We start from the raw sequence: 25162 nt of genomic DNA, 5'->3' as shown, positions 1-25162 counted from the left end.
TATTTAAAATTATATATTTATAATAAGATCATTTTTATTTTTATTATTTTTAAGTATTTTTTTATTATTTTAGTTAAATTTTTTATTCTCTAACTCGACCAAATTTATATATATAGGTAAATTCTATCCAACCCTCTCTAAAACAATATTAAATTAGTCTCTATGACGTGACACATTTTAATTAGATGTTTAATTTTAATTTGAGTTAATTTAACTTAATGAAAGCTAACGTCTTAACAAAAGTAGGACCATTTTATAATTAAATATTTTTATGATATTAAAAAATCATATTAAAATATGATTTAAATAGAAAATCTTTTATTTTTAAATAATTAAAAATAGTAACTCAATACTTTAAATACTAATAGAATCTTTTATTTTTAAATAATTAGAAATAGTAACTCAATACTTTAAATACTAACAGAATTTTTTATTTTAAATAATTAAATATAAAACATATAAATACAAAAATATGAGTCTTCTTTATTCAATAAGATTAATTATTATGAAAGAAATTTTATGATATTAAAAAATCATATTAAAATAAAATTTTAAACTGTAACATAAAAATATAAAATAATTAAAATTTTATTTCATATTACTTGATAAATAATTAGATTATTATATTTAAAATTTATTAACTAACTAATTTTATTAAAGATATTATTATATAATATAATTTTTCATCAAAATATTTTAAAAATATAATTTATTTAAAATATTATATATAATACATGAAAATATTAACTTTTTTATTTTTTTTAATTTTTTTAAAAAAGGAATAAATAATATAATTGTAAAAATATGTCTATCATATTACATATTTACTTATATTAGTAAGACCTAAACTAATCAAACTTACGTAATTAAAAATATAAAACATATAAATACAAAAAAATAAAAGTATTTTGGAAATATTATGACATTTGTACACTATATATATATATATATATATATATATATATATATATATATATATATATATATATATATATATATATATATATATATATGGTAAATTCTACTCTATTCTTTATATTTTAACATGTAAATTATCCTATATGACATGTCACTTTCTAATTGGTTGTTATGTTAACTATGATTAAGCTATTTTGTAATTAAAAAATTATTTAAAAGAATAAATGCATAATTTGATAAAATACTAAAAACTGAATCTTTACTCTCTGCAACCTCATTATTTCTCTCTTTGATTACTCTTCTGTGTTGATTTCAATTTGTAGTGGATCTGTGATTAGTTGAAGATAGTGTATTTGGTCGTGCTGCTATTTTGTAGTTCACATAATTTTGTGTAACATATAAATTCTTGATTATCAGGATACATTAATCTATGATTTAGGGTTGTGATAGATAATTATTGCATATATTAAAGTGATGCTTGAATTAGATATGTATTTGATCCATCCGTCTATTAGAATTCAAATTGGACTCTATCAATTAGATCAAAGCCGTTCTTTGGAAATGGCTATGGATCATTGGATCGTACACAAGATCCGTTGCATTAGATATTCAAAGGATACTTGCATCTTTACTCTTCGTCCTGCTTCGAGTTACAGTGTATGTTCCTTCAACGCGCTTTGAGTGATGAAGGAACAGTGGAAGGGAGGAAATATACTTCAGTCAACAGAGAATATGTTTTTCAATAGAAGAGTGGAACAAATTTAAGTAATAATGATTTGGTAAAAGAATATAAATTTACTTTTTAATATTTACAAAAATTATATAATTATCCATCTTAAAAAAATATTTAATTATAAAATAGTCCTACTTTAGTTAAGATGTGAACTCTCATTGAGTAAAATTAACTCAAATTAAAATTAAACATCTAATTAAAATGTGTCACATCATAGAGGCTAATTTACATGTTGTTTTAGAGAGTGTTGGGTAGAATTTACCTATATATATAAATTTGGTCGAATTAGAAAATAAAAAATTTAACTAAAACAATAAAAAATGATCTTATTATAAATATATAATTTTAAATATTATATATATGAAACTTTAAATGTTAATTTCAATAAATAAAATATATTTATTTTTTATATTTATATATTTTATATTTTTAATTATGTAAATTTGATTAGTTTAGGCCTTACTAATATAAATAAATATATAATGTAATAGGCATGTATTTAGAATTATATTATTTTCATTCCGTTTTCCTAAAAAAATTGAAAAAAATAAAAAAGGTTAATATTTTCATGTATTATATATAATATTTTAAATAAATTATATTTTCAAAATATTTTGATAAAAAATTATTTTATATAATAATATCTTTAACAAAATTAGTTAATTAATAAATTTTGAATATAATAATCTAATTATTTGTGAAGTAATATAAAATAAAATTTTAATTATTTTATATTTTTATGTTACAGTTTAAAATTTTATTTTAATATAATTTTTTAATATCATAAAAAATTTTTGCATAATAATTAATCTTATTGAATAAATAATACTCATATTTTTGTATTTATGTTTTATATTTAATTATTTAAAAATAAAAGATTCTATTACCATTTAAAGTATTGTATATTAAAGTATTGTCATTTAAAGTATTTATTTATGTACTAAGATATTCTGTATTTATTAGAGTCCATCAATGCTCTTCTTTCATATTAGCCTTTGATTTTCATCTAATCAAATCTAATGGTCAATATAAATGTGGCGCATTCAATAAGCACATAATGGTTGTGCTCGTTTTAGACATACCCCAAATATAAAGGTAGAATAGAAAGCTTCTCTTCGTTGTTGTTGCTGAAGAATTGAAAGCAACCGAAAAAAAAAAAGAGGATGGAAACACGAAATTATTTCTGTTGGCTGAGTCAATGCAAGAAAAAGAGAAGCAAACTAGATGTCAAATATGCAGAGCAAAACGTCACTGGCATTTTGATCAAAACCTCGCCGATATTTTGTATGTAACGGCGGTGCTGTTTTTCTGCGTATGAGATGACGCTCCCACAATGACATTAAATACAATAGTGGACTCACTTTTAGATTAAACTCACCTAATAGATTAATATTTAAAAAAAAAATTTTTCCTCAACACCTCAAGTTAATTTTTTTTTATCTTTTTATCTATTTATATATTTACTTTTACATATATTTAATATACATAACTAGCTAGTGTATGTACATATTTAACTTATTTAATATAATTTTTGTTTATATAATTATGTATATACTCAATAGATTACTTTAGTAAATTTTAATTTAGTTCTATTCTATAATACATTAAAATAAATTTAGAAACAATTTCTCACACTAAATTATAAATTTTTAATTTTTTTATTCAGTTAGAAGTTTTATTATATCGATAAATTAAAAACACAAAATTTTATTCCTAAAAAATTTATCAAAAGACATAGTTAAAGCCATTTTTAATGCAATACCCAACCATTATAGTTTTATTGTCATCCCTAACAACACAATTCTACATTTAAATCAAGCATCATCATAAAAAAAAAATAAGAACCTTTTAACCACACAATACAAAAAAAAAATCTTAAACAAGCTCTCAACATAAAATTATAATTGTCCCATATTTCAAATTTTGAGGAGAGAGAATGTGTCATGCTTGATGCTCAATATAATTCAATTCATTTTTGCCGTCGCCGTCACTATTCTACAACCCGTTCGACGGCAACATCTTTTTTGATTGTTTACCGAGATTAAACATCTACTACCGAAAAAAAATAACAATTTTTTCACATATACACAAAAAAAAAATGAAAAAAGAGAAGCAATTAATTTAAGAAATGATAAAGATTTGGGAAAGAATGGAGGATAGAATTATTTAAAAAAAAGAGTCAAAGAAAAATATGATCCTAAACGAAGAAAAAAAAAAGGAATGACATATTTGAACTGTAGGAAGAAAATTTTTAGTCCCTCAATAATTTAAGTCTCATATGTGATACCAATAGATGACACATTAAATTTTGGATTTTTCATTTTAATATTAAAGAGTGAATAATATTTTACGTTAGTATTACAAAAAAATAAAATTTTATAGTGTTTTAGGAGTGCTATTCTATATAAGTACAATACACAAAATATGTATTACATTGATAATATGTAATCTGTGTATTTACAATACATAGTCCGTGTATTATAATTTAATATTAAAATAATATAATACGTAATTTGTATATTGTCTTTATAAATTAAAAAAAATCTGATATAAATTTATTTCTGCAAATTCTATCGCTCTTAAAATTTTACAAAATATCGTAACTTTTAATATTAAAAGATTATACCAATTCTTATTCAATATCTGAAAAAACCTCAAATTTCATGTTAGCAATTATTTGTCATTCGATTGTAAAAGTAAATTTGTATATTTTTATTAATGAGTGGAGACCATGTTAAAGTCTGAAGGTGATTGAGGTGTATAATGTCTAGTGAATAAAAAATTAAGTGTCAAAAAATATTTACTAATAATAGTAATAATAATATTTTATTTCCCGTATTTTTGCACATTGATTCGTAATTAACCAACAAAGATCATTCGACATAGGGTGCATGAAAGGAATTTTACCGCTTTCATACATTAATTTTTTTTATTATAATTTTGTATGAATATATTAAAAATAAAAACGATATTATTAAAATGGCAATAACAATATTCACTCTTCAACATAAATGTTGGAATATTTACGAGCTTATTGTGTGTGGATTTTGTTAAATAATTTGAGAACAAAATCCCATGCCTTAAAAATAATAGACTAATCACTAATGTTCCTTATTTTCCCCATTTTAAAAAAGATATGGTGAAAATTTTCTTCTTTAAGAAAAAGGAAAAGAAAAAAAAAAGTAAAATAGAAAAAAAAAACATAGTCCGAATACAAAGTTGGTCTTGATCCAACCAAATCCAACACTTGTTGGAAACATCACACCTCTCTCTCTCTCTCTCTCTCTCTCTCTCTCTCTCTCTCTCTCTCTATCTGTGTGTGTGTGTGTGGACTCTGGACTGTGTTATTATCTTAAACAAAAGACACCCTTTAACACGTGCCCATCTCAATCTCAAAGACTCTTTCAATCTCTCTCTTTATCTCCATGTTTAGTTTGTTTCTAACTTCTCTTGTGGCTGCTGCTTCTGCTTCTGCTTCTGCTTCTGAAGCTCAACAGAGAGAGTGTGAGGGGGAAAAAAAGATACAATTTTTTTAGTATTCAATGAAAGGGGAAGTGAAGATGAAGTCAAAGATGAAATGGGTTGGTCTTGTTGGGCTTGTTCTCTCAGCTTTCTCAATCTTCACACACTTCCTACTTGCCAGATTCACTGAAATGGGCATTGCAGAATACCAATCCTCAGTCACAATCTTCTCTTGGAGACCCATCTTTGACTTACAACATTCCCCTTCAAATGTAATCAATCATCAAGCAATCATATCTCACAATAAAGATCTCAACTTCTTTTCTTAGTTACTTTATTTGGGGCACCCACCTTTTTTGGCTTTTTCCTTTTTAATTTAATTTCTGTTCAACCCCAGATTTATTTGCATTGCTGAGACCCTTTTATGTCCTTGGGAGTGTTTCATAGTTCACGAATTTTTGGCTTTGCACTTAACAAGATGACAAAGGTGTTGGGGTCATAGTCATACATTAACTTTGCTTTATTAACTTTGTTTCTCCGAAATAAGTGATGCCTTGTTTGTGTTCCTTGGCTTTGGATCTTTGTTAGTTTGTTCATTTGACTGAATTTGGATTACATTTGAGTCTACCAAGTACTTGGAGTAATATTAAGCTGCAATTACTTTTAAGCATTACTTTTCCTGCATTTTCCCCCTTTTTTTTCGGTTATGTTTTTCATTTTTAATCTTGTTTTCTATTTTTTGTGATGCAGAGTGCCTCATATAGAAGACTATGGGGTCCTGTAAAGCGTCTTGAGTCCTTGTATCCTGACTCAAATCCCAGAGGATACTATGCTGGTTAGTTCAACTTTTCATCTTGTTTCCATTCTACAATTTTGCTAAATTGCAAAGAATTTTGTGCTGTTATATTAGTTTGCTGCATAATCAAACTTGCGAGGTACTCTATTTTCGGATTGGTTGTCTCTTGATTGTTAAGTTTTCTTAGTTAGAGCAATCAATTTTCTTTTTCTAGCTTCCTTTATACTACTTTAAGGTCTGATATAAACTTAGAATTATCAGATTATGGGGGTTTCTATATGAAGTCAATTGTATGTGTAAGCATGTGATGGTATGTGACTGGCACTTCAATTCTATTCTGCTTAGTGCTGCTCCTTATTGTAAATAAATTGCTATGTTATCTTTAACCTAACCGATGTCTGAGGAAACAAATCATCATAGTTGATATGTGAATGTGTATACATTCATATATGTAGATTAACTGCATAATTCTGATTTTGGCTAGATAGATCAAATACACAACCAGAAATAAACTAGTTCATTGAGGATATGGAATTTCAAATTGTTTGAAGGGTTCTGTGGATTCTGCACTTCATTTTGTTCTAAATATATGTATACATTCATATGTGAATACATATTTTATGGATCTTCCTTTCTTGATAGATCCCAGTTCACAAACAAATGCGTTTATTTTTGTCCGGATACAAGGTGGCTTTCATGACATCAGGAATTCGGTGAGTGTATGGTGTTTCGGGGTCTCTATCCTAGTGTACTTAAATCATGTTGAACTAAAAGGGTATTCCTATCCGATGGTTTTCAGATATGCGATGTGGTTGTGGTTGCTCGACTTCTTAATGCTACATTAGTAATGCCTGAGATCCTATCAACAACCAGCAGCAAGGGAATAAGGTTCATGTTCTTCCAACGAATTACAGAATCTAATGTTGAACTTGCCTTCTGTGATCTAAAGTATTTCTTTCCAACTTATTTTTTTCAGCTCTCAGTTCAAGAGTTTTGCATACCTATATAACGAGGATCAGTTTGTACTGTCATTAGCAAAAGATGTCAAAGTTGTGAGAACTCTTCCAAAAGATCTCAAGGGAGCAAGGAGGAAGAAGGAGATTCCTGTTTTTAGAGTGCCATATTCAGCATCACCAACTTATTATTTGCTTCGTGTTCTTCCCGTATTAAAGAAGCATTCAGTAGTTGAAATAGTTATCTCTGAAGGTGGATGTTTGCAGGTAAACTAGCTAAGATAATTTCTGCTTCCCATTCAAGTTTTTTATCTTAATTTTGGCTTCTCGCCCCCAAGTTTTGTCATTTTTGTAGTTTATTCTCTTTTTATAGCCCATTCTTCCACCACATTTTGAAGAGTACCAGAGGCTAAGATGTCGAGTTGCTTTTCATGCTCTTCGGTTCCGACAAGAAGTCCAGGATCTTTCTGCTAGGATTTTACAGAGGCAAGACAATCTTCATTGTCATGTCTCTTATTTGTTTGTTCTTTGCCTGGTTATTATTTCTTGCTTCTTTTAGTTAACACATGTAGTTCCTAATACAATCATAGGTTAAGAGCCCCAGGTCGACCATTTATTGCCTTTGACCCTGGCATGACTAGAGAAGCTTTAGCATATCACGGTTGCGCTGAGCTTTTCCAGGTACATGTTTCAAATAAGATGGATGCCAATTCTCTCACACAAGCTCCTTTTTATTCATATCTAAGCTGTGGCTTTATATTCCTTTCAAGGACGTGCACACCGAACTGATTCAACATAAAAGATCTTGGATGATAAAGCGTGGATTTGTCAAGGGGAGGCTTTCTGTGAACTCAGCTGCAGCAAGGTTGAAAGGTTCTTGTCCTCTAATGCCAGAGGAGGTAAAAAGATATGTTCAAACTTTGAGCAACTTGACTTGTTCAATGTCAATTAATTGATCAGATATTCTCTTCCAAAGTTTGTAATAGTTATTGCAATTTTTCCATAGATCCTTTACTCGAGTAAAGGGCTTATGGTTGAAAAATAAAAGTACTACTATGTCTATACTGCTCCCATGTGTATTGATCAGAAATTTTGATTGCTTTCAGATTGGTATTCTTCTGCGTGCTTATGGATACACAAAGGATGCAATTATATATGTATCCGGAGGAGAAGTCTTTGGTGGTCAAAGAACATTGATTGCTCTTCATGCAATGTTTGAAAATGTAGTTGATAGAACTTCTCTTAGCACCCCTTGGGAGCTGAGTAGGCTCTACGGGCAAGAGGTTAACCTAGTTAATGCTCCTCCTGCACATCCTTTCACCGAAGAAGTTAAAAAGCGTGCAGCTTGGAAGAATGCAGGTCCCCGCCCTCGGCCACTTCCTCCACCTCCCGCAAGGCCAAAATCATATAATATAGAGGGTTGGTGGGGTTGGGTAGCAGAAAGCGACAATGAGCCGGATAGCACTGTCATGGAATTGAGGACCAATGCCCATAAATTACTATGGGAGGCTATTGACTATGCGGTTTGTGTTGAAGCTGATGTATTTATCCCTGGATTTGACCGTGACGGCAAGGGGCATCCGAACTTTGCTAGCTTGGTGATGGGTCACAGGCTATATCAGTCAGCTGCATCAAAGACATTTAGACCTGACAGGTAAATTACCTTTATTTGCATGTATCTATGTATGCTTTCAACAAGTAGTTATCGCTATAAATCATAAGCTTGGAACACTGTACAATATATTTTTATTATTCAGTTAAGATCAAAACTTAGACATTTTTTCTTACCATATCAAGTTAGATATCAAATGGTAAGTTTCAAATTTGTAACTTAACACTTGGTAATCATTCTTCTGTTGATGCAGAAAAGAAGCTGTTAAACTTGTAGATGAGATCCGGAACCACACATATCAAGCAAATCATACCTGGCTAACATCAGTTCGAAGGCATTTGAGAAAAACATTACTTGATGGAATTATAGAAGCATCAAATAATTCTAAACCATTATCCTTTCTATCGCATCCAGTCCCTGAATGTTCTTGCTCAAGGCACAACGCCAACGAAGTATCAAATAATTCTTCTGTTCCCTCAGCTTCCCAAATTTGGACAGCGCTTGGTGTTTCTCATCAATGTCCTGCATGGATGGACGCTGGTCCAGTTTCTCAAACAAAAGATAAGGAAAATGAAGACGATCTAGCCGACGATGATTCAATATCTGGATTATTCTTTGCACCAAGTGGTGTAAATCAAGGTGGTGGTGAAGCAGAAGTAAGCACTAAAGAAGAAAATCAATTTGAGGATCAAGATGAACTTGAGGGTGGGGAAAGATGACATCAATATAATATGTTAATGGATTCACATTCTCAAGATATATTGTTCATAAATCAATTTTGCTTCCAACTGTTGCCATATTGGATTCAATCTGGGTGCAAGAAGTGGCGTGAAGTCATTGAGATGTGGCTTTGTAACTCTGATTCAGGAAATTCAGTAGCAAGAATCATCCATACCTGTGCCTTTTCACAGCTCAATTCCTCAAATATAAGCATGAAAGGCTAAATTATTGACCCAGATTTTTAAGTTTTGATGTGACCTAGCAAGAAAGGTGTAGTTATTATTAGGTTTAGGTCAGTAGTTTGAATTTTTTGTTAGGGAACTTCTGGTTTTCTCTCATGCATAGTTTTACAGACTGCATTCAACTAATGTAAATCCACTTTTGCAACTGTTGAAAGTAGTTTCCACATTTTGTTTTTTAACTGAGAAGACTCAAACTATTGCAATTATGTTGGAGCAACTTATTTCTATTGTTTAATTATTAACATTTGTAACATTTGTCTGTACTGATAGAACGTACAAATTGAACTCATAATACATTCTGCTGAAAGCAAAATATAAAATATTTTCCATTCAATCGCAAAATCAAGTGGAAGTGCACACACACATATGTATTTAACACTTTATTTAACTAATATACCTTTGTTTCAAAACCAGAACCATATTAAAATATACATCTCCAGAATTAACCAGCATAGCAAAAATTGATGCGATCCAATCTAATCCTTCTTCCCATTTCGCCTAAGCTAAAGACAAGAAACAAGACAATAAACGTGGGGGGTGGGCACCCTTAGGTGGCATCTCTTCTCAGCCTCTTTAGACTTTGATCAGAGTCTTCACTGCAGTAATTAACTCTATTGGTCACAAACTGGTTTCCATACACCTGAACAAATATTTGGCAGAAACAATGTTGTGAAAAATCCTTAAAAATTGTCCGTTCTCGAACACAGTTTGTTGACCAAGAAATGAAGTATAAAACAAACCTTTGAGCTAGATGCAGAAGGGATAAAGCCCGGATTTGATCTTCTACCAACATCAATTTGCACTGAGACACTAGTCTGAGACAGATCCACTCCTGAAGACTGCAGAGCTTGTGTAAGAGTATCTAATACTCTGTTGGACACAGAAACCTAATCAGCAATGGCGTGAATGATATCCCCTTCCAATTACAAGATACTTGAAGTCATGTAATAGTCTGAAATCTGAATGGATAAAATCCACTATTTCCTAAAAGCTTTGGTCCTCAACGAGAGGGAAGAATGGGATAACAGCTTGATGATTGTCCAAAATGGGGTTCAGTGGCTTTTGGCCACTTATCAAAGTTATCTTGTAAATTCTCTATCTATTCAAGGAGGATGATGAATAGATAAACAAGTTACAAGATAGAACACTGATTGAATTAAGGAGGAAGTTCCAACAGATGGTAAACAGTGATGAAGGGTGGATCAAAAATAGGACAACAGGTTTCCTTACACACAGACACCCCTATCTCCGTTTTGTTCATCACTTGCTAAATAAACTAATTTATTTCACTAAAATTTACAAACAACAAATAAGTGAAGAAACTGTGATAGACTTATCAAAGAAACTCACCCTTGCGAGTACGCATTTGAAATGCTTTGTGATTCACTTTCATTCGTCAGCTCTTCATGTTCCATCAACACATTATCCGAAACCATATAGTTGCCGCTGCTTGGTTTACTAAACAAAACTTGGGGCTGGATTTGGAAGGACATATCAGCATTAGATATAGGTTGATGCAGACGTTGGTTTGGCATACTGCTGCTTACAACTGGGTCAAATGCATCCAGTCTCATTTGCATGCCCATTGGAACTGCTTCTACAGCTGAACCAATGGTGTGGCCCTTTTGGATAGTTGTTGTTGACAAGTCAGACTCTATTGGGTTCTGTACATTTTTTGGCAATAATGGAGAGACATCATTTTTTTCGTGAGCAGATCCATTTTGCATAGCTTGAGAAGTATCTGCCTTATTTTCTGCAGGTCCATGATGACCTCTCTGATAAAATTAGAGGTGAACAATAAAATTTGGATATAATCAGGCACAACCAGCCACTATGACAGTTATATATTATTGCTGCCACTATGCCATTTCAGAACTCATTTAACTGCGCATAGCGGAGTACTACAACAGACATGAATTTGAAGAAACTGCAGAATATGGTTAAACAAACCTAGGAATGAACGGAACTTAAATCAGTTAGCATCATGTAATGTAAGTAATGAAACTTAGTTGGAATAAGGCTTGGCAGTTGGGTTGTTTCTGTTTTGCAGTGTAAAAGTAAACCCTGATCAAACTAGACAAACACAAAGGTCATATCATTACTACCAATTCCGAGTTACAAAGAAATGCATTTACACAACATTTCATAAAGCAAGGCAGAAATGAACCAACACTCAGGAAAAATTCGCACACAGCGTAATTCCATGTAACCTTACCCATGGGATTAATTTCGTTGGTTCCTGATTCCATCCTTCACAAGTCTGTTCATAAATTTGCAGTTTTTCCTGCAGAAACTGAATATACTCAATAACCTGCAAATAAAAAGAAGGGTAAAAGATCCTTTAGTTAAGTTCAAAAGGACATAACATCACATAAAACAAGCTCACAAAAAACATGATTGAATAAATCACCTCCAACAAAAAGGAAGCCTTATCTCTTTTTTGATCATTTTGAGGAATAAGATCTCTCAGAACCTGAAACCTGACACACAAACACAACTCATTTCAACCAACCATTTTCAACCATTACTATAAACATTCACACAAAAGGTTTACCAAAATCCTAAACAAAAGCATTTAACTCGTCTACAACAATCATGACTAAAGAAACAGTAAGGGAAACAAAAACAGAGCTTGCCTTTCATTAATCTTACTCCTTCTACGCTGCTCGGTCTCTGAATGCTTCGAACGATGAGGGTTCACCCTCTTCCCACTATTTGATTCATCCAACTTCACTGCCAAGTTACAACATAACAACAAGAACAACAAGAACAACAATGAATAGTGACAAATTGACAATGTTATCGCTGAATTTCAAAATCTAAGTTGAAAAAGATAATAACTTTGAGAGACTCATCAAAAGACATAGATGGAACCACAAAAACCCCAAATTACAGTGTGCGTGTGAGAGAGAGAAAGATTGAGAACCTTTGTGAGGAGAAGAGGTGTCGGCAGTGAAGTGTTCTTCGTCGTCGTCGTCCAATTCTTCTTGGTGGCCTTTGGCAGACCTAGCCATGCTCAAAATTCTCGATAAAAAGGGGAAATTATCCCGAGAAAATGGCAAGGGAAGGAAGTGTAGTGAAGCTGTTAGGAATGGGCAAAAACCTGACCCTAGTTAGTTGGAACTTACAACGAGACAGACGATGATGAAGCCTTTTAAAGCTTTATTTATTTCCTCTCAGCTACGCGCTCAAGTATTTTTGTCAAATAATGGGGCTAAACCTAACAAAAACAATTCACATAATAACCTTATAAATTTCGTACCTTTTTTTGTGTGTGTTTTTTTCGTATTTTTTTATACTAATTTAATAATTAACTCACATAAATACAAATCTTTAATTTTCATAATTTTTGTTTACTATACTATATATTAAGAGTTGGAACTCAATTTGGCCCCTGAAATTTTTGACCTGCCTCAATTTCGACCCCTAAATTTATAGTTACCCAATTAAAACTCTCAAATATTGAATTGTGATCCACGTTTGCCCATGTAGCTATCTCTATTAATGGAGATTTGATGTGGCACGCTAAGTTGACACATAGGAAACTCTAAAACGACGTCGTTTTAGGTTCCCTCCCAATTTTAACTCAATGTGACGTCATTTAAGGGCTTCGTTGGGTTAAAAACGTTGGGTCAACATATAGATGAAGAGACAAACGTAACTTGACCCTTCTTCTTCATTCTCTTTTTCTTCTATTCTTCTTCTCCACGTTTTTAACCTTCTCGCATGCTTGACTGTGAGAAAGGAGAATCAGAGCCTACATTGGTGGTGTATTGAACTGCTTGGTGAGATTGCTGACGAACTAACATTGGCGCGGAAAGAGACGACGAAGATCAGGTTAGGAAGTGTTATTTATATATTTTTTTTCACAAATTTCTTAGTACTCTGTTTTTGGCTTTTGTTTTGGTTCTTGTATTGGATTGTTATTGTCGAAGAAGGTGCTGACTATATTTAGGGCATTGTAAATTTTTGCATGTGAACGATGCTAGGGGTTTTTTTTTCTTGATGAAGAAGAGAATGTTGATTTTATCTTTTGGTGGATGTGGATAAATGTTATTATGTGTGTGTTATTGCTTGTGTATAAAGAATTTGTTGTTTAAAAATGAATGATGACCTATTGTCCTGTTTGGAGTTTGAAGTCAGTTAAGTCAGTATGCTTTATTTTTTAAAATTATTGTTGAGATTTCTGTTATTTTGCAATGTAGATGAATAATGATATAACAATTGTCATCCACCATGGAGAAAGTTTTGAGACAAAAGAAGATGGAAAAGTCGTGTATGTCGGAGACTAAATTGAACAGTTATTTGGACTAGAGGAAGATACATTGGACGTGTTCTCAATAAGAAATTACTACAAGGTTTTAGGATATAACAATTTGAAGGAGTGCTGGTGGCTAGCTCCTGGGAGGTCCTTGAAGACTGGGTTGAGAGCATTTTCACATGACAAGGAGCTCTTAGAGATGTGCTTTCACGCAAAAAATAATGAAGGTCTAGTGCATGTGTACCTTGAGCATGGAAATTCTGAACATGAACTTGATGAGGTTCCACAACTGGTCCCTATGATCCCCAATCCAAAAATCATGGTATCTGACACCACCTCAAATCCATCTTCATGTATTTCAAACATACTCCTTGAACAAAATACAATCACATTTCTGAAGCAAACTCTGCACTCCCAGGCCAGCTGAACTCTACTCCTCCAACTCAGCCCCACTCTAAATCTCAAACCCAACCCACCTCAATTTATCTAGCCCAACCCACCTCTGAATCTGCAACCCAGCCCAAGTCAAAGCCAGCAGCCCAGCCCACCTCCACAAATCCAGCCCAGCCTAAACCAATGCTTCTTTCCAAGCCATGTTCTTGTGTCACTGGAACATGGTTATATGTGTCTAAATACTTGGCTATTTTGTTAAAGAATTTCTGGATGTATTTTATTCATGACTTTTTGGATATTTGTTCAGCTATTGGCGAACAATGCTTTTGGATATTCACTAAATGTAGACACTTTATTTTAGCTTTATGAATGGTACTAATGTGTTTAATACTTTGCTTTACTTCCTTACTATTGTACTAGAGGAGCTAGCACCATACTTTTATTTCATGAAAATCTGAATACAATGCTTTCATTCATCCTTAGAGTACATACCTTCAAGTCCACACTTTTAATCAAACGGTTCCGCTACGTTACCAACAGCATATCTGCCAACTTCTGCCAACTCTTATTTATAATTGTGTTTCATGGAAGTGTGTTCGTGGATGTGTCTAATAAAAATATCTTTTTATAGCTGTGTTTAATAGAAGTGTCTTTATAGATATATTTTCTGGATGTGACTCTTTATATATATATTTAAAATATATTAATTATTAGACACATCCACGAACACACTTCCATGAAATACAATTATAAATAAAAATTGACAGAAGTTGGTAGATAATATGTTGGTACCCTATACTTTTCCTTAATTCAAAATTTAATCATACTTACACCATACATAACAATCAGAAACACAACTAAAAAAATAACCAAACTTAAAATACTAATCTATATTTTCAAACACCTAATTTCAACTTTCATTGAAGTAATTCTCCATGATAAATTCATCTTCCAACTATCATCACTGTTTGTAGGCTGTATTTTTCCCACTAAACTCTTTTCTTCTTCAATGTCTGTCCACATAAAGAAGCCACACCATATTCTCCCAAAACTCTGCCAATTTCGCAACAACCAACAAAAAAAAATGTTAAGATTACTCGTCACCCACAAATACCAGTAGCAACACATTGAAGAAGAAGAAGAAGAAGAAGACGACATTGGAAAGCCCCATGAAAACGTGATCGTGCAGAACTCACTGTAGCTTGGCTTCCTGAACTCATCATTTCTCTAGCATAGTCTTGAATATATTCGAAAAAGAGGGCTGCAAATTAGGGTTTTATCATCTATAGAGGAGTTAAATTGAGTTCATTCAAATTCTGCCACATCATTTACTCATCACACTTTCACTCTGGCAAGCTGCGTGACACATGGATACATACTCTGGCGACTTAACGTGCCACATCAGATCTCCGTTAACAGAGATAGCGACAGGGGCAAACATGGGTCACGATTCAATATTTGAAGATTTTAATTGAGTAATTCTAAATTTAGGGGTCGAAATTGAGGCAGATCGAAAATTTCAAGGGCCAAAATAGGTTCAACTCATATATTAATATAGCTTTTATTTTTGGATGAAAGTGACCATTTAATCCTTGAGAACTTTTGCATTAGATAAATTTATCTTTAAATAATAAAAAATATCAAATAAGTCTATGAAGTTTGTTTTCGTTTGACGTGTCAAGTTTTTCTGTTAAAAAATACTTGATGCTTTTAGTGGCAAGAACCAATTTAAATAGATAAAGTTAAACACCTTAGGTAGAATTCATAACACTAGCTTTTGATCCAAAATCTATATTCCTTATGAACAACTACAAAATTAGTCAATACATTAAGATTGATAGTTAGATTATTATTAGTTGAGTGGTTCTAAATATCAGATAATTTAATTTATATAAATATTAGTTTCTTTAAATTTTAAAATTAGATATATTTGTCTTTTAAAATTCTAAAATTAGACAAATTAATCCATGTCTATTAACGACATCAAGTACTTTTTGACAAGACTTGATGTGTCCAACATAAGTTAGGAAGAATTTTAAATGTATCAGGTACACCAGTGTTTAAATAATTTTAACCGTTTAATCTCAATTATAAAAAGGTTTAATTATTCTATTGGTTTCTATAGTTTTGTGAAATTTTCAATTAGGTCCTTATATATATTTTTTAATTGGGTCCCTGCACTAATTTTTTTTCAATTAAATCCCTCTAAGTAGTAATTGGCTTAGTTTTATAGGGACCTAACTAATAAAAAAGAATTGGTATAAAGAACTAAATAAAAAGAAAAAAAGTATAGAGACCCAATTAAAAAAAAAATTTTGGTGAAAGAACTCAATTAAAAAAAAAAATATAAAGACCTAATTGAAAATTTTACGAAACTATAGAAACCAACAAAGTAATTAAACCTTATAAAAAATATATATAATATATATTAATTAAAATCAACAGTTAAAAATATTAAAACACCGATATTTTAGTTATATTTAAAAACTTTTCCATAAGTTAATGTCAAAAACCTTTTTTCTCTTTGGTATTTTTCATTCTTCAAGAATGAATTTGTTTGAGGTGAAATATTTTTGGGACTAAATTGTTGTTTTATTTTTATTTTTATCTATAAAAATAGACCTGAGATACACTAGTACGTTACTTTATAATTTTTAAAAACTCCACAACATATAAAATAAAAATGTTAAATATATACTAAAATTTAGCTAATAAATTAATCATCATATATTTATATATAAATATATGTATTATTTAATTTATTTTTAATATATATTTTATATTTTAACTTACATTCTATACAAAAAACTAATTTGATAATATAATATAATATAATATAATATAATTTGATAATTATTTTGTATACACATAATATAATTAATATAAAATATAAAAAGTTTTATTAATAAATTATAATAATATTTTTATATATATCTAATTATATAATTTAACATCAATAAAAATAATTATTTTTTATATTGATTCTATAAATAATTATTAAAAAATCAATATAATTAGATAACTCTGGAAACGATACAATATCAAAATTGAGTTCTTATTATAATAATATGTATAAAATTAAATCCTTTGTTTTTTTGGACTTGGGTCAAGGACTCAAGGTAAACAAAAGTAGACCCGACCCAAAGAATTCTACCCATACCCCAACCCGGTTCCCACCCACCCAACGCAGACCCTCTTCCTCCGTTAGCAACTTATGAGAGCTCCATGAAAATCTCTAATTTTTTTGAATCTTCTTTTTCTGATTCTTGTGTTTCGTGAACGATCTCGTTTCATCGATCAAGATTCTCTTCTGTAGCCTTCTCCCCCATCATTGGTGATTATCTTCTTCTCTATTCTCTCTGTATTGTTCCAATTGCATATTCTATTTAAACTTTGCACCACTTTTTTTTCTCTGTTCCCAATCTATTCGGATTAGAACTTAGAAGACAAAAGCATTTCACAGTTTGTTTAAATTTTAAAACTTTACGTGGATCTGTGCCAATTGCTGCAAGTATTTAACTATTTATCTGTGATATTTGTTCTCCCTTACTTTACTCTTTTCATTGTTCTAATTTATATTAAAAACAGAATCTTTAGTTCAATCAAAACCGTGATTATAGCTAATGATATTTGTTTCAAGTGTCCAATATTGTGATGAATGCAAATTTGTTGTGAACAGGAGAGTGAGAAGAGCAAAAAGGGGGCAAATCTTTTCAAATGGAATTAGCTGATAGAGCAGTTGGATTTCTACTAACTTTTCTTAGCTTATCAATATTCACGTATTATACATTCTGGGTTATAATCCTGGTTAGTGCTATTAACTAACTCCCCAATTATATAGTTAAAATCAAGTTAGCTTGCTATTATTGCCTTCAAAATTTCAACTTCTAGTAGGAGTAGCTTGTGTGTTGATGTTTTCTTTTGGTGTTTGATTTTCAGCCATTTGTAGATGGTGATCACTTTGTGCACAAGTATTTCTTGCCTCAAGAGTATGCCATACTAATACCGGTTTCAGCTGGTGTTGCAATTCTTTGCTTCTTGTGCATATTTATTGGATTGGTCATGCTCAAATCAAAAAAGAAGAAGGCTTAATTGTTGTATGTTTTGGAGGTTATTTGGTTGTCCTTTATAATGTAACTAGTGTTCATTTTTGTGAAGGCAATTAGTGTTTTTTTATCTGGTAAATTGAGAAGAAATTTATTTCTTTATAACTTATAAGAGTTCAATATTACTATCCTATGACTATGAGTGGTTTTGTTTTGATTGGATTAGAGATTTTCACTAAATAGAGCAGTACATCAAGGTAATTTTTTTTTGCTAAGAAAGAAAACTTAAGATGTGTTTGTGTGTTTAGATTTTGGAGGAGAAGGGAAGATATTGAAGTGAAAAGTTCGACAAGTAAAATAGAATCATAGTAACCCTTCAAACCATTCACTTTTGTCCCTTCTCCCAAACTTTAATTCACAAAAATCCCTCTAAGGGTATGTTTTAATTGAGGGGGTAAAAATGTGGTGAATGTTTTCATGGATGAGCTATGTGTAACTTTTTGCATCAATATTATTCATGAAAATATCACAAAGTCTATTATTTATTACTTTATATTAACAACTTTTAGAAGCAAAAGCCACCTTAATTGCTGCAGCTGAGGGTACAGAAACACTTTTTTGAAGTAGGTTTTCCTTGCAATGTCTTCTTGCATGCAGACAAGAATTCTGTTTCTGATGGATATTAGCCATATGGTGGTATCCTGATATAATTTGCTTGGAATAACATGGGTTGTTTGACTTGGGATTATATATTCTTGATCTCTCTTCTTTATCACTATTTAAAGTTTCAGTGGTTCCTGGCAGAAAAAGTTTTTATTAGCTATTTACTTGATTTTATTGCTTATGCTCTTCTTCCTGGCCATACTGAATAAGTTATGTTTAGGTGAATAATATGATTTAATTTTGGTATCATGTCATTTGTAAAACTTCTAAATGAATCATTTGTAATACTTATGAAACTCTTGAAAATTATGAAATAGATAAGAACACTTGAGTATGTACATTAAAAGTGAAACAGTTATGTTACTTATGATTTTTTATGAAAAAATTATCAAAGTAAAAGACATGGAAACACCATAAGAGCTCCTAGATGGAAATTCTCTTGTCCAAGATTGAGGAGCCTCTTGGATTTTCGATTTGTGTTGATTAGCTTGCAAAACTACCCTACAATGCATGGGACAAGCAGAAGTTGACAAAAATGTTTGCTGGAACGTATTGTTCTTTGAGGAAAGAGAGGTGTAGTTGGCATCATCAAGGCTTTTTTGGATCACTCAAAACACTATCCTCCAAATTTGATTAGTTGTTTAAATTTTGGGATCGGGGAACAATATATTAAATAATACAGATGAAAGTTCTCTTTAATAAATATATACCATATTGTTCTCTTTAACCTTTATCAAACATATAAAAGTTCTCTCTCATATCCAAAAATGTTAGATAGAGTTTAGATTTATTGATAGTGTAGAACGTTTTATAGTCATCTAATTACATCTGTTCTTTTGGATAATTATTTATGCGGTCAAGGTAAAAAGTAATAATTTTTGCTAACGTGACATTACGTAATTGAGTACATAAAATAAATGAAAGTTTCCTTTCTTTCAACATGATGGATGCCACGGCGGTCGCCCTGATCGTGAAAGGGCACATTGCCGCAGCCAGAAAGCACAGCAAGAGGCATGGTTGTAATGTGGTTCTGTTTTCACTTTGGTTTGGTGAATCTTGAAGATGTACTATTCTTTTTTCTTTTGTTAGAAGTTTTTAGTGTGCTAAAAATAGTACACATTTTGAGTCTTCATACATACAATGTTATTTGCAGCAAAACATGTAATTCATGTTAATGATTCTTGTGTTGAACTAAAATCAATTAAGCAAAGGTAGGGAGGGACATAGCTCCTTCAATAACAATTGCCTTTGCCTTATGATTATGTTGTTAATTAAGATAATGTGCTTTCCAATGTTTCATGACTTTCATCTATCAATTGCAAACATTCATGAGGATTGGAATAAAAGTAGTCTTCTTCTTTTGGTCTTTCTGGAATGGCAATTCTTCTTTTAGGGCTTCCCATCCTATAGACATGAGCTTCCTTAATAGCAATGGAGAACTCATCCCAGCTCAATGAACCATTAGTGTACTGATCTATTAAGTTTACCAGAAGCCTTCTATCCAGTAGTATAGTCTTTTTGAATCCTAGAAATCTGAAAAAAAAAATTATGATCTCAAATAATTAAACCATCAACTAAATTCATAGCAGATGATATCACTTGAATAGTTGAATTGAAATGAAATGTGTATAGCAAAGAGATAATGGCTTGTAAAGCTTTTCAATTATGATCAAAGATGCAAATGATTTTCATTCATACATTTAAGACTCTTATATACTAGAAAAATTGCAACAAAGAAAAAATAGACTCTCAGAAAAATAAAATAAAGGTATTTCTTCACCACATCAAAGGTTAAGGTAGATTTCAGAAAGGAGCATAGTGACAAACACCTGCGGTGGCCTTCCACAACCTTGGCCATGTTGCCATCATATGTTGGAATGAATATATCACTTTCCAGGGACACAAGATAATCCAATGCAGCCATTTGTGATGAGTGATTCTGGAAATTCATCAAATCTGAAGGGTGCAGCAGAGTTTCCTTCCTTACCTGTTTCAGTTTAGACAAAATGATAATAATAATAGTAATTGAACAATTTGCACACAAGTATAGTTAGTGTATATGCATGGTTCTGCTTCTTTTTACTTACCAGATTAGGAAACTCTCTGAGTAAACTTGCCATCCTTTTCTCTCCACCATATATTTCACCAGCAGCAATATAAATTTGAACATTATGATCTATGCCTAGTGCTGTTAATGTTAGAGCAATTTCCTCAGGTGTTAAAGGGCATAAACCTTCCTTCCTCTTAAGCTCAGAATTAATGACCTTTTCCTTCCACATAGGATAAGAATATCTGAAATTTGATTTGCAAAGAGTTACATTCAAATGACAACTAGGGGAAATAATATTTTCACCCTTAGATTACCTCATTCTTGTAAGTTCCTCCTCCTCCTTGATGTCACAACCATGAGCACAGCCAGAAAAGGCTAACATGTCCATCTCATATCTAAGGTGAAGTACAATGAAGGGTCCTCTTTCTCTCAAAATCCTCACTATCCTTCTACCAAGCTCTTCTATCTGGGAAGTAAACCTCAAAGCATTGAAATTAACATGGCAGCGCAGCTTCTGAATGTCGGTATGCAGTCCATTATTCGCAAGCCGAGCATCAGTTCTATTTAGGTGCACAACCTTGTGTTTCAGCAAGAGAGGAAGGATCTGTCACAACATTTAGGACAATTAGCTGTGCTGATGCACCAAAGACTATCTGATAATTGAAAAACAAAATCATGTAAACTGAGAAAAGACCTGATTTTCATAGTATGTGATGTTAGACCAGCTAATAGGAGACATTGAGAAGGACAGTCCTTGTTCAACTCTCGTCTTCACCCTTGATGGTAGTTGCTTTAATATCCGAACCTCGTCTTGCAAGGATGTAATGAAATGATTCACATCAAATATGTCTTGGAAGTCACTGCCACAACAATGTAAACAAGGTGAGGATTTTGTTTTTCCAACTAAGAAATTAGGGTAGTTGTAAAAATGGACACTTTCCAAACTCAAAGTATGATAGCAAGTAGCAAGAATTATGTGCATAACCTTGGATCAGCCCAGAAAGAGGTTTTATCCAGCTCAGGAACTATGAGAGTGACATTTAATTGTCTTGCAATAGCAACCATATCACATATCTGCATTGAGGGTGGGAAAAAAAAGAAAAAAGAAAGGTAGGAAACTAAGTCTTTGAACTTTGAATGCCAATGATGATGTTGATTGAAGAAATGGTAAACAATGCAAATAACTTACTGCTGCTCTCATTTGGTTGAGTCCACCATTGCATGAGACCATAAGATAACCATTGTTCTTGTAAATCCCTGATGACAAGAACCATCAAATTCAGTAGGGACAAGCATCAAGGTTCTTACAATTTGAACCCAAAACACAAAGCAAATTGAAAGTAGGTAGGGGGAATGATCAATAGAACAGCTCAAATAAGCATTCATAGAAGAAAAAAACATGAACACCCTTACAAGCAATTTTCTGCGTGTCAGAGACAGACTTACTTTTTGGTGGCAGAACAACCTTGGTTGGAACCAAAGACTTTTCACCAATTTGAAACACAACAGGGGAACTGAAACAATAAGGCATGCCCATTAACAGAATTGGCCCCAACAATTCCCTCAGAGCAATCATTTGAGCAAAAATACTCCAAATTATTGCAGTTGTAATGGCTCTAGCAAGCCACACCTTGATTCCAGGCCTTATAGTCAACCTCTTTGAATTCTCAACTTTTTCAGAAGCCAACATTTTGAGCTTCATCTCCATCACCACTTCAACCCATCTTAATACCAATGATTCTTGTTTCAACTTTCACTTTGACTTTAACTCTTCAAAAGCCTTACTAAATTCCTTGAACTTAGAGTTAGTGATGCTTAATAAATTGTCCCTCAAGGTTCAAGGGTAATCCAAAGAGTGACACCTTTACCTTTGGATCTTCAAAGCAACCACATTTTGACCAAATTCCATGATTATTCCAAAGCCAAAAATGTGATCCATCCACCAGACATGCTGATGTTCTTGCTTCTGAATCACATCAATAGTTATCTTATACACCTTGAAATTCTAAAAACTCCTTGATTTTCAGCATGTTAGCAACTAGAACATTAGCAATGTAGCTTTTCATTTAGACAGTGAAGAAAAAAACAAATGGAAAAATCCAATTGAAATTCCCTAAAATGGGTCTAATGTTGATTAGTTTTTGAGGGTATTGATGAACATAAACTATCAATAATAATAAAAAGAAATGACTTTTCCAAGGTACAAATAACAATGGTACTGAAAAGTTTGTAACTTGACAATTAGTTAACTCATTCTTTGGAAGAATAGAAGAGGGTAGTTTGATATAGTAAAGTGAGGGAAAGAAGCAAAGACAATGCCTCTAAATAAGGCGCCAAAAATGGAAAGGTAATGCATTTACACTTTAACAGACATTGGGACCCCCTGTTAAGTGTTAACTATAACCAACATCAATTTGCATTTTGAATTTTATTATTATATTTTTATTAGTAATTTTCAATATTCTTTAAAAAATATATACTTTTTACTCATATTATTTTTTATATCGTTTGTTTTTAAAATAATTGTCTCTTTTAATTTTTTTATTCATTAAAAATTTAATGTATTTAGATAAAAGAAATGATTATCTAAATATATTAATTTTTTAATAAGTCTTAAAAAATATTTATTTTAAGAAGGATGGATTACATATCATCCTTAATGGTGAAAAAAATAATGTGTTTATAAAATAATAATATTAGGAAATCATTTTGACACCACTTTTATTCTTATTTTTCTCTTTTTCTTATTTATTTATTTTTTTCTGTTTTTACTCTTTTTCTTTTAATGTCAAATCTATTTTTATAGACTCACCTAACATTACTCTTCACGGGATAAGAGTGAACATAAAGTCATAAATAATGAACATTTTTTTTTAAAGTAAATCTATGTTTAGGTTGGTCACTTAGAAAATGTGATTGTTAATCTCTCTTTTTTTGATATAGTACTAAAAAATGTCTATCTAATCCGATAATAGGGTCAGATTAGAATTTGTTGACAGTTCCATCATATTTCCTTTGTCAATTTGTCAAAGCTAGATGACACGAAGTTATGAGAATTTGTTGACTTAGATAATAATCAGGATATAAATATTTGGAATATGAAAAACCAAATAATAATAAAGAAGGACCAAAGGACCACCTCTTGTATTTTTGTTACTAAATTGCATGAAACGAATTGATGAAATGTGGATGAGAATAGTTGTCTTCTTTTGAAAATAATAATGAAAAGATATTCATGGCCAACACCAAAGTAATGAAATAAGAATACATTACCATTTGTATCTATAAAAGATATAGATGCTAACAAATGTACCCATATAAGAATAAAACGACAATTATAACCACAGAAGATGGTTTCTGTGTGCCAAAAGTACCCGAACGTGGGTTACACAATTGGTCCGTTAGGTATTCTTGGCACACGGGAGCTATCTTCCATGAATACAATTGTTATTTTATTCTTATATAAATACATTTATCAGCGTTTGTATCTTTTATGGATACAAATAGTAATTTATTCAATGAAATAAATACCAATCAAAGGAATGAAATAGTTGCAGCTCAATTTTATGTGACAAGTGACTTAGCTGAAACATATGGAGATAAGGATGTGGTGGGAAAATTGTGAACAAAAGGTGCGGATTCAACCAAGTTGCAGCATGTTTTTGTCACAATTTTCCTCTTTAATGTTTCTGAAAGTTGGTTCAATACTAACACAGAGATGCTGTTTATTTTATTTTATTTTATTCTTTTTCTTGTAATTTATATAAGTGAAATACTCACTTGATTGTGATTAAAACATGTAAGATATATAATCATTTATGTATTTCTAGTTTTTTACCTAGATTAAATATTTAGAATAAATAATCCTATAATCTAAAGATTTAGAATTCAATTTTTGTTAATTTTAAAAAAAGTACGAAACGAAGAAAAAAAAATTGTAAAATTTATACAAATCAAAAAATGAAACTTACGACTAAGTGTAAGATATATAGTTGTTTATGTATTTCTCTCTAATATTTAAACTTTTGACACAAGTGATTCTATAAAAAAGTGATTATTTTTCCATCTAAATAAAACATCATGTGAACATATAGTAGTTATTTTAAGTCATAGGCTTGCTGAAGCACTTTATTTAAAACAAAAACATTGCTTTTAAATTTATTTATAACCTATAAAAATGAATTTGCATCTTCTAAATTTTGAATTTCACTTTAGAAGGTAGAAGGTGAAGTGTGATCTCTCACCTTTGAATAATTTTTCTCTCAAATTTTCTCTTGGTCCTCTTATGAAATAAATGGTAAGAAATTACACTT

The 25162-nt window shown here is 31.2% G+C and overlaps 4 protein-coding genes across 6 annotated transcripts; 2 read left to right on the top strand and 2 right to left on the bottom strand.

Annotated features, from left to right (window-relative positions):
- The first annotated feature begins 4893 nt into the window (after positions 1–4893).
- LOC112744651 (O-fucosyltransferase 27) lies at positions 4894–9615 on the top strand. Its single transcript, XM_025794333.3, has 10 exons — positions 4894–5385; positions 5864–5948; positions 6552–6622; positions 6709–6797; positions 6886–7129; positions 7236–7348; positions 7453–7543; positions 7633–7761; positions 7969–8516; positions 8728–9615. The coding sequence occupies exons 1-10, from the start codon at positions 5194–5196 to the stop codon at positions 9191–9193; spliced, it is 2028 nt and encodes a 675-aa protein (XP_025650118.1). The 5' UTR covers positions 4894–5193; the 3' UTR covers positions 9194–9615.
- A 123-nt stretch (positions 9616–9738) lies between these two features.
- LOC112744652 (transcription factor BIM3) lies at positions 9739–12674 on the bottom strand. Of its 3 annotated transcripts, none has more exons than XR_011871503.1 (7): positions 12363–12674; positions 12073–12169; positions 11847–11916; positions 11652–11747; positions 10787–11211; positions 10177–10352; positions 9739–10076 (listed from the first exon to the last, which is right to left on the bottom strand). XR_011871503.1 is itself a non-coding variant. In XM_025794334.3 (7 exons), the coding sequence occupies exons 1-7, from the start codon at positions 12448–12450 to the stop codon at positions 9984–9986; spliced, it is 999 nt and encodes a 332-aa protein (XP_025650119.1). In that variant the 5' UTR covers positions 12451–12674; the 3' UTR covers positions 9739–9983. The 3 variants fall into 3 exon arrangements, 1 of the variants encoding a protein (XP_025650119.1); XR_011871504.1 differs by having other exon boundaries at positions 10177–10323; XM_025794334.3 differs by having other exon boundaries at positions 10177–10306.
- Positions 12675–17279: 4605 nt separating this feature from the next.
- On the top strand, positions 17280–18361 carry LOC112744649 (dolichol-phosphate mannose synthase subunit 2). The gene is made up of 3 exons (XM_025794332.3): positions 17280–17424; positions 17770–17897; positions 18030–18361. Exons 2-3 carry the CDS (start codon positions 17808–17810, stop codon positions 18180–18182), a joined length of 243 nt encoding a protein of 80 aa, XP_025650117.1. The 5' UTR covers positions 17280–17424; positions 17770–17807; the 3' UTR covers positions 18183–18361.
- Positions 18362–19891: 1530 nt separating this feature from the next.
- On the bottom strand, positions 19892–23144 carry LOC112744648 (rhamnogalacturonan I rhamnosyltransferase 1). Its single transcript, XM_025794331.3, has 8 exons — positions 22296–23144; positions 22039–22106; positions 21835–21923; positions 21544–21709; positions 21164–21453; positions 20887–21091; positions 20629–20786; positions 19892–20332 (listed from the first exon to the last, which is right to left on the bottom strand). Exons 1-8 carry the CDS (start codon positions 22555–22557, stop codon positions 20071–20073), a joined length of 1500 nt encoding a protein of 499 aa, XP_025650116.1. The 5' UTR covers positions 22558–23144; the 3' UTR covers positions 19892–20070.
- Positions 23145–25162: the final 2018 nt, after the last annotated feature.

This window comes from Arachis hypogaea, chromosome 14, assembly GCF_003086295.3.
Source record: "Arachis hypogaea cultivar Tifrunner chromosome 14, arahy.Tifrunner.gnm2.J5K5, whole genome shotgun sequence".
Lineage (NCBI taxonomy): Eukaryota > Viridiplantae > Streptophyta > Magnoliopsida > Fabales > Fabaceae > Arachis > Arachis hypogaea.
Note: the sequence above shows the minus strand (reverse complement) of the source record. Positions and strands in the feature narration are given on the sequence as shown.

Bases quoted from the DNA above. Each gene is read 5' to 3' on its own strand.
- LOC112744648 (XM_025794331.3), bottom strand. From the start codon at position 22,557: ATGGAGATGAAGCTCAAAATGTTGGCTTCTGAAAAAGTTGAGAATTCA. The intron at 22,107-22,295 runs GTAAGTCTGTCT...TCTTGTCATCAG, and splicing joins GGTTGTTCTGCCACCAAAAA to GGATTTACAAGAACAATGGT. The intron at 21,710-21,834 runs GTTATGCACATA...TTGTTGTGGCAG, and splicing joins TCTTTCTGGGCTGATCCAAG to TGACTTCCAAGACATATTTG.
- LOC112744649 (XM_025794332.3), top strand. From the start codon at position 17,808: ATGGAATTAGCTGATAGAGCAGTTGGATTTCTACTAACTTTTCTTAGC. The intron at 17,898-18,029 runs GTTAGTGCTATT...TTTGATTTTCAG, and splicing joins CATTCTGGGTTATAATCCTG to CCATTTGTAGATGGTGATCA.
- LOC112744652 (XM_025794334.3), bottom strand. From the start codon at position 12,450: ATGGCTAGGTCTGCCAAAGGCCACCAAGAAGAATTGGACGACGACGAC. The intron at 11,917-12,072 runs GCAAGCTCTGTT...TTTGTGTGTCAG, and splicing joins AGGAGTAAGATTAATGAAAG to GTTTCAGGTTCTGAGAGATC. The intron at 11,212-11,651 runs GTAAGGTTACAT...TAATTTTATCAG, and splicing joins CAACGAAATTAATCCCATGG to AGAGGTCATCATGGACCTGC.
- LOC112744651 (XM_025794333.3), top strand. From the start codon at position 5,194: ATGAAAGGGGAAGTGAAGATGAAGTCAAAGATGAAATGGGTTGGTCTT. The intron at 6,623-6,708 runs GTGAGTGTATGG...GATGGTTTTCAG, and splicing joins TTCATGACATCAGGAATTCG to ATATGCGATGTGGTTGTGGT. The intron at 8,517-8,727 runs GTAAATTACCTT...CTGTTGATGCAG, and splicing joins AAGACATTTAGACCTGACAG to AAAAGAAGCTGTTAAACTTG.